Here is a 6,977-nt window from a genome sequence, read left to right as displayed (position 1 = left end):
CCACATTGTTTTGTTGCAATGAAAGTAACAAAGAAGAATCTAGAGAGGCTGCCCTAGTCCTACCCTGGGAAAGGGAGTAGATTGGGTCATGCTCTCATAGCAGAGGAGAAGGGCGCTCAGGACAGATGGGCCTGGGGGAGGCCAACTCTATCCGGACATCAACAAGTCTGGCCAGGGCTGGTGATGTCAGGTTACTTTTTAAAGAAGGCTCCTCTTCCAAACAGAAAGGCAATACTTTGATTTGTGTGCCAGGTTCCCTGAAGGATAAATATGGTGAAGGATGGGCCAAGAGAAGGAGGAAGGGGAAGAGTAGCATATCAAGGGAACACTGTGAGGAGCAAGTGGGCTCAAAAATGTCCCCTCTAATGTGTGTTCTCCTTCCCCCACCTTGAGAGCCTCCAGGGAGAAGCAGAGCTCTGCCTCTGCTGAGACAGCTGCTGAGATGATCACTGAGTCTGCTGGCAGCTAATATTTCAGCACATGGTATAACTTCTCAAAGGTTCTTTGGAACACCTGGGAGAGTTCCATGCTGGCAAACCCTTCCTCCCTAGGTCCTCGGGGATTTGGAAACAAGGACCCCAGACACAACAACCCTTTCCATATCACACAGGGGCCTCAGCCCCATTTATTTGCACAGCCAGGGGCTCCTGCCACAAACAGCAGTTTTCGATTATCAGTAGCTGTTTCCCTCTAGCCTGGGCAGGGGCTGAGAGAGAGACACACAGAAATGTGATATTTCAGACTCCTTTGAGATCTGAAGAAACCATTTCCTCCTTTCTTGCCATCTCCATAAGATACCTCTGGAAGTATGCTGAACTTATACTCACATGTACAGATTTGCCCATAGGTTAAATAGTGAAGGTTAAGTAAAACCCATTGCACAGACTGTTCCTTTCATCACAGACACAAAGAAGGTGAGACTAAGATGCTATCAAGGAACTAGCCAATCTTGGACCAAGCATACATGCTCCCTTTTTTCTTACTCCATGGAAGAGACTGCTCCATGGGCCTCTCCTGGACCTGTTGCCACGGGGAGATTTAGGAGGCCTTCCAAGGAATGACTCAGCCTTGGCCCTCTTCCATGGCTACAGGCATATTGTTCCTGCAGGTACTATCCAGATTTCAGCTCTAGATGGAACGAAAATAGCTGAAACTCTCAGGAAAGGAATCTAGGGCTTATAGTGCTTGAGTACTGATGGGGAACAATGGCAGCAAACAGCACCAGGGAAGCTGGAGGGTGCTCAGTAGGTGAATCGCATCTTTTGCGAGTAGCCCAGTTTGTCCAAGTTGGGATGGCAGGCCAGCTGCACCATTGGGGGTGGCCCACAAAGCAGCACCAGCACATCATCCCCTGGAGCAGGCAGGTGTTCCCGGATCATGTCGGCAGTCACAAAGCCCTTGCTGTAGGCCCAATCTGAAGTTTGGGGAGAAGAAAGTACTTAATACTCCAGATACATGCTGGCAAGCGGGTGTGGTGCCATGAAACTGGCGAGGGCCCTGAAAAGCTATGGAGAAAATGTCAAGTAGTAGCAGCAGTTGGGAATGGGTATACTAAGCCTGCCTCAGGCTAAGCCTTAGCAGCACAGCCATCCCTGTCACCCACCTGGTAAACAGGAACCCAGAGAAAAGGGACCAGGAGATCCCTGTGTCTGTGCACTCAGACTTCCGAGTTGGCAGTGTGAGGCAAGGTTGATTTGACCAAAGCCAGAACTCACAAAGGGGCAAGGCTTTGATTTTGATGATGAGGGGTTAGTGGGATGTCCAGAAATGGGAAGGATACCTTTTGGGGGATGATCCAGAGTGAACCAGAGCTTAAAGCGATTGGGATAGCGGGCCTGCAGTTCCTCCAAGTCCTCTCGCAAGATGATATCCTTTTCTGTCTGAAATGCAAAGGGAAAGGAAAGTCTTTAGGAGTCTTCTCAGGCCCACATAAAAAGTTTTCTGCTATAACAACTTTTCAACTAAGAAAAAGAATGTTAAGGGAATGCAAAAGTTCTAGGAAATAAGCAAGACTTGCAGTGCTTTTAGGGAGTTAGGATAAGGAGAAGAGGGGAACAGCCTTTATCTACATATTATGAAGGAATAAAGATGAATATTTAATCAAGAAGATCTAAGTTTCTGTGCTCCAGACTAGATGCCTTAAAAGTTTTCTTCTTTCCTTGGGGGCCAGCGAAGGAATGTGATTCAGTGCTCTGTCCTTTCTCCTCCTTATTGAAAGAGGACCCTGTACCTTACAGAGGGGACCTTGGGCAGAAGCTAAAACAGGGCACTGGGCCAGTTCTGCCCATCCATACCGTGTCTCTTAGCCCTACCCACACAGCAACTTTGAAGTCTTAGGGTGGAGGAAAGCAAACCAACCTGGTTGGCAAAAAGCAGAAAGCACTGGGTTGGATCTTCAGGGACTTTGAGGATGGCCCGGATCAGCTGTAGCATTGGGGTGATTCCTGCATGAAGATACCCCACAATGAAATGTACTGGCCACACTCTGCCCTGTCCTGGGTCCTTAGCTGACCAGCCCTTTCATCTTCATTCTGCTCATTCACCACTGCGCTCCATTTTCCTTTAGCATTCTCATCCTCTAAACTCCTCCTGCATATTCTCCAACATCTGCATTTCCAGGCACCCTTCAAATTCATATGAGTTCATATTGTAGAAATCTTTCTTAGGAACCAATCTAAGACTCTTAATGAAAGTCCTTTGGAGGCTAGGACTTCAATGTCACGGATGACTACAAGTACCTCCAGATTCAAAGACGAGGGTTCTAGAACACTGTATTTGCAGAGGTTAAGTGCATGTACTTAGGCATTAGGTAGAGCCAGATACTAATTTTGCTCTAGGCCATTACAAGTGAAATAACCCTGTGGAAATCATTTAGCCTCTGTGGACCTCCATTGTCTCTCTGTAAAAGGGAAAGGCTAGTACCTACTTCATAGATACATATATATGTGTCTAATTTATGTGTCTAATATATAGTAGTGTATTAGACTACACAGTGTCTAATACATGGTAGTGTCTAATGTTAATTTTCTTTCTTCCTAGCTAGTCATTCCTAGCTGCTTCTCTCTTCTCTCACCTAAAAACTATTAGATCCATAATATGAGGAAAACCCATTTAATTTGTTTCTCTAATTCCATCAGTTAAAATTTTTTTGGTTTCTACCTGGTTATGATTTTGTTTTCATATGCTAGGGAGCTCTAAGCATTGCTGGAAATCCCCTGATGAACAGCTTGGCTATGATTACCAGTCTTCAGAGGGTCACCTAGGAATTTGCATGGCAACAGGCAACAATAGTGGGAGAGAAAGGCCCTCAGTGTAATGCACCTGTCCCGCCGGCAATCATTCCCAGTTTCTTCGCCACTCGGGGTTCTGGTGGAGATTTCTTGTTGGGCTGAATGTTAAAATGCCCTGAGAAGTCAAGTGAAGAGAGCAGTGGAAGAATAAAGTCAATACAGCGAACTTAGAAAACAAATGCAGAGTTGAAAATATGCCCGAGGCCAGTTGAGCAGCTGCTATGACATCTGATCCTGGAGCTTGGGTGGAAGTTTGACTTGAGCCAGCCCTGACAATAATATACTTGAGGGACAATGGGGCCAGGGCTATCTGTGAGTCAGTTCAGGGCCACACAGCATTATCAACTGCTTCTGGCAAAGTGTCACTCCCTGGTGAAGGAGACAGGCACGAAGCCAGGTGTGAATCTATTTTCCGAAGTGACACACAGCAGCTCCAGGGACTTGCTAATGCACCCAGCTGTTCCCATGGGAAGGGCTGAAAGCTATCTCCGGCTCTCTCCACAGCTCACCCCGGGGGGCAAATTTTTGAAGGAGGGGAAGAGGGGCACATGTTTGCTTTAGTAATCTCCACAGCTGCCATGGCTAGAGAATTCAAGTGGAGGAGGAACTGCTTCCTGTGGCAAATGGGGCTGAGAAACATGCCTTTCTGTCGTATCAGTGCTATGTTTAGAAGGAAGGGCGGCCCCGGCCCTTACACACATACACACACATGTGTACACACAGCCATATTGTGCCAAGAGGACTATGGGAACTGATAAAGTGGGAGACAGGTTCAAGGAGAAAACAGGTCATTACCTTTTCCAGTATAAGTGAGCAACCCGCTTGGCCCTCGAAACTCCACCACATCCCCAATCTTCAGGCTATCTAGGTACTGAGACATCTTCCCTCCCTCAGGAAATTTGGGGTGCACACCCTTCAGGTAGACCTTACAAGACAGAGAGAAAAATACCTTATTTGGAATGTCAATGGTTTCTGAGCCCCATGTTGACTAAACCTCCCTGAGGCTGGGGCAGGGATCAGATATGTGCTATCTTTTCCCCATCTACATACTTTCTTTTGTTTTTTGAGTCAGAGTTTCGCTCTTGTTGCCCAGGCTGGAGTGCAGTGGCGCAATCTCGGCTCGCTGAAACCTCCGCCTCCTGGGTTCAAGCGAGTCTCCTGCCTCAGTATCCCGAGTAGCTCATACTTTTTTCATATCCACAAAGTATATACCATTTCCGGCTATCAGGCACATCTTAGAAATTTCTACAAATCCCAGAAAGAATGGGTAAGCAGCCCCAGGGTCCCTTCCTAGCCCCTTACCTTGATGACAAGATCCACGTAGCCTTGATCCTCATCACTGGTGACAGGAGTGTACGGTCTGATGACCAGGCTGCCATCAATTCGGGTGGAGAGGTAGATATGTTTGCCTGGGGACCGTGCAGAGAACTACATAAGGGCTGTCTGTGATGTGCTGCATCCCTCAAAATACTCAAAGAGATTTGAGAGAACAAGATGTCTTGCTTCCTGCTGTGGTTCCAAGGAGTTACCAGGCAGGGAAGATTCACCCCGTTGAACCCTCAGTTGGATCTCTCATAAGCCCCCAGTTGAGGAAATGCTTATTTCCAGCGTTTCCTGCCAGTTACTGCCAGGACCTTGACAGATGAGTCAAAAGGGTCTGGGCAATGGGAAAAAGTTAGTAGTGCTTGCTCAGATGGAGTAATTAGCAAATCCTGCAGGGAAGAGGCAAGACTGTTGAGTGTTAAAGCTGGTTGGGGGCCACGGAAGCCACACCCTAGAGGGGCCCAGTGGCACCTCACAGCTTGGAGGATGCAGAGCCAAGTGGGGGAAGGGGAATGGTGTGTGGAGTAAACCGGTTGAAGCAGCCTGTTTCATGAGACCCCAGGAGGGGAGTCACCTTCTGAGGATACCAGGGAAAGGAGCCCATTCCACACTTTCCTTACCCACAGGCAGCCCCAGAGTGTGGTGGGCGGTGGGCAGGGCAAAGCGGAACCTCTTGGTGTTGTGGCTCACAGTCTGGAGGGTGGAGGACACAAGTGTTTCACCAAGCGCGCCTGGCGCTGCCACGTCCCTTGGACATCCCAACCACCGTGGGTGCTGTACCCTCCATGCCAGAAGCACTCTGGTCCCCTCCTCCACCCTGCCCCTTTCTTCCCCAACTTACCGTCTTGTCTAGCAGTCGTAGCAGGTACTTTTCATTGGGGTCCAGGAGAGTGACCTGAGGCCGGCGGGACCTCCGAACCAAGTAGGAGCCCACAGCCAGGCCGAGCAGAGTGACCAGCCCCACCCCCAGGGAGGCCAGCAGGACTGGGCTCTGTGGGTAGAGGAGGCAGCGTAACCGCCAGGCTGGGAAAGAGCCCGGAGCTTGGGTGCTGACCGTCCCAGGGGTGGCGATCCCGAGCTCCAGCGCGGAGGCATGCCAAGGGCAGAGGGGTAACCTGACAGGGTCCCGAGCCCGGATGTGCCGGACCGGGACCCCAGCATCCACGGTGGGCCCAGAGCCCTGCGGGGCGGGGTCGACAGCGACAGCCCCTGGTCCGGAGCTGAGTGGCCAGAACCAGATGGGGAGGGGTCCCCCAGTGGAGGATACTGAACGAGGGTCTTACCGGCTGGATCCCCATGACGGAGCACCTTTTCCTCCACCACCCGACAAGCAGACAGATCCCACAGTGCGCCGCGGGGCGGGTCGGAGGGCCGGGCAGGCCTGAGGCTGGGCCGGGCAGGAGGCGGGACCTCGCGGCGCCGGGGGGCAGGAGGCGGGGCCTGGCGGGGGGTGTCTGTCCGGGGCGGGGCCTAGCAGGAGGCGCCGGCGGCTGGGCCTGTTGGGGGCGGGGCCCGGCAGAGGCCGGGCTGGTCCTCTCTGTGCCCCACCCGAAAAGGGAATTCCGCTACTCGGTAGCTCAGGGTCTCCGGTGCTTATTCAAGATTTTTTAATTTTTTATTTTTTTCGCTCTGTCGCCCAGGCTGGAGTGCAGTGGCGCGATCTCGGTTACTGCAACCTCCGCCTCCCAGGTTCAAGTGTTTCTCCTGCCTCAGCCTCCCGAGTATCTGGAACTACTGGCATGCGCCTCCACGCCCGGCTAATTTTTTAATTTTTAAATTTTTTTTATTTTTAGTACAAACCGAGCTTCACCGTGTTGGTCAGGTTGGTCTCGAGCTCCAGGCCTCAAATAATCTACCCGCTTCGGCCTCCCAACGTGTTGGGATTACAGGCGTGAGCCATCGCGCTCGGCCCAAGATCTTTTAAGACCGCAGCTCCAGTCTTTCTTCCCAGCGAAGTGGTCCCTGCCACTTTGACCCGCTTATATCCGAACAGGATGGGAGTTCTGCTTAAGGTAGAACCACGCTAAATTGGGGGATTGGAAATCTCTTGAGTCTGCGGGTGCTGAGCGGAGAGTGTTAACGATGAACCGGAGACAGGCTCAAAGTAGAGCAGAAGGGCCTGAAGTTAATCGCTGTGTAGCCACCTTAGTTTTTCAACCGGCTGAATTGCAGCAAGAGAATGGAACAGCCCGGAGGAGTCTCTTACAGGAGTGAACAGTGGCATGGCAACTTCATTTCCTGGTACCTTTTGACAAAAGACTGATTTTGTTTACAGCGCCAAGCTGTCAGTCTATCAGGATCATTCAGGAGCTTCCTTTGGCTTCAAAGTCCAAGCTTCACATCCTGATTTGGGTTCTTGTGCCC

General features: G+C 50.8%; 1 protein-coding gene across 2 annotated transcripts; it reads right to left on the bottom strand.

Moving 5' to 3' along the window:
• Nucleotides 1-594: 594 nt before the first annotated feature.
• LOC105547091 (NADH-cytochrome b5 reductase 1) lies at nucleotides 595-5,989 on the bottom strand. Of its 2 annotated transcripts, XM_011990508.1 has the most exons (9): nucleotides 5,897-5,989; nucleotides 5,455-5,604; nucleotides 5,234-5,306; nucleotides 4,593-4,699; nucleotides 4,086-4,215; nucleotides 3,322-3,405; nucleotides 2,359-2,444; nucleotides 1,781-1,880; nucleotides 595-1,414 (listed from the first exon to the last, which is right to left on the bottom strand). In XM_011990508.1, the coding sequence occupies exons 1-9, from the start codon at nucleotides 5,909-5,911 to the stop codon at nucleotides 1,242-1,244; spliced, it is 918 nt and encodes a 305-aa protein (XP_011845898.1). In that variant the 5' UTR covers nucleotides 5,912-5,989; the 3' UTR covers nucleotides 595-1,241. The 2 variants fall into 2 exon arrangements, with proteins under 2 accessions (XP_011845898.1, XP_011845897.1); XM_011990507.1 differs by having other exon boundaries at nucleotides 595-1,880.
• Between the last annotated feature and the right edge of the window lie 988 nt (nucleotides 5,990-6,977).

This window comes from Mandrillus leucophaeus, unplaced genomic scaffold, assembly GCF_000951045.1.
Source record: "Mandrillus leucophaeus isolate KB7577 unplaced genomic scaffold, Mleu.le_1.0 Scaffold38, whole genome shotgun sequence".
NCBI classification, from domain to species: domain Eukaryota; kingdom Metazoa; phylum Chordata; class Mammalia; order Primates; family Cercopithecidae; genus Mandrillus; species Mandrillus leucophaeus.
The sequence above is the reverse complement of the archived record's forward strand: the minus strand, read 5'-3'. Positions and strand labels throughout refer to the sequence as shown.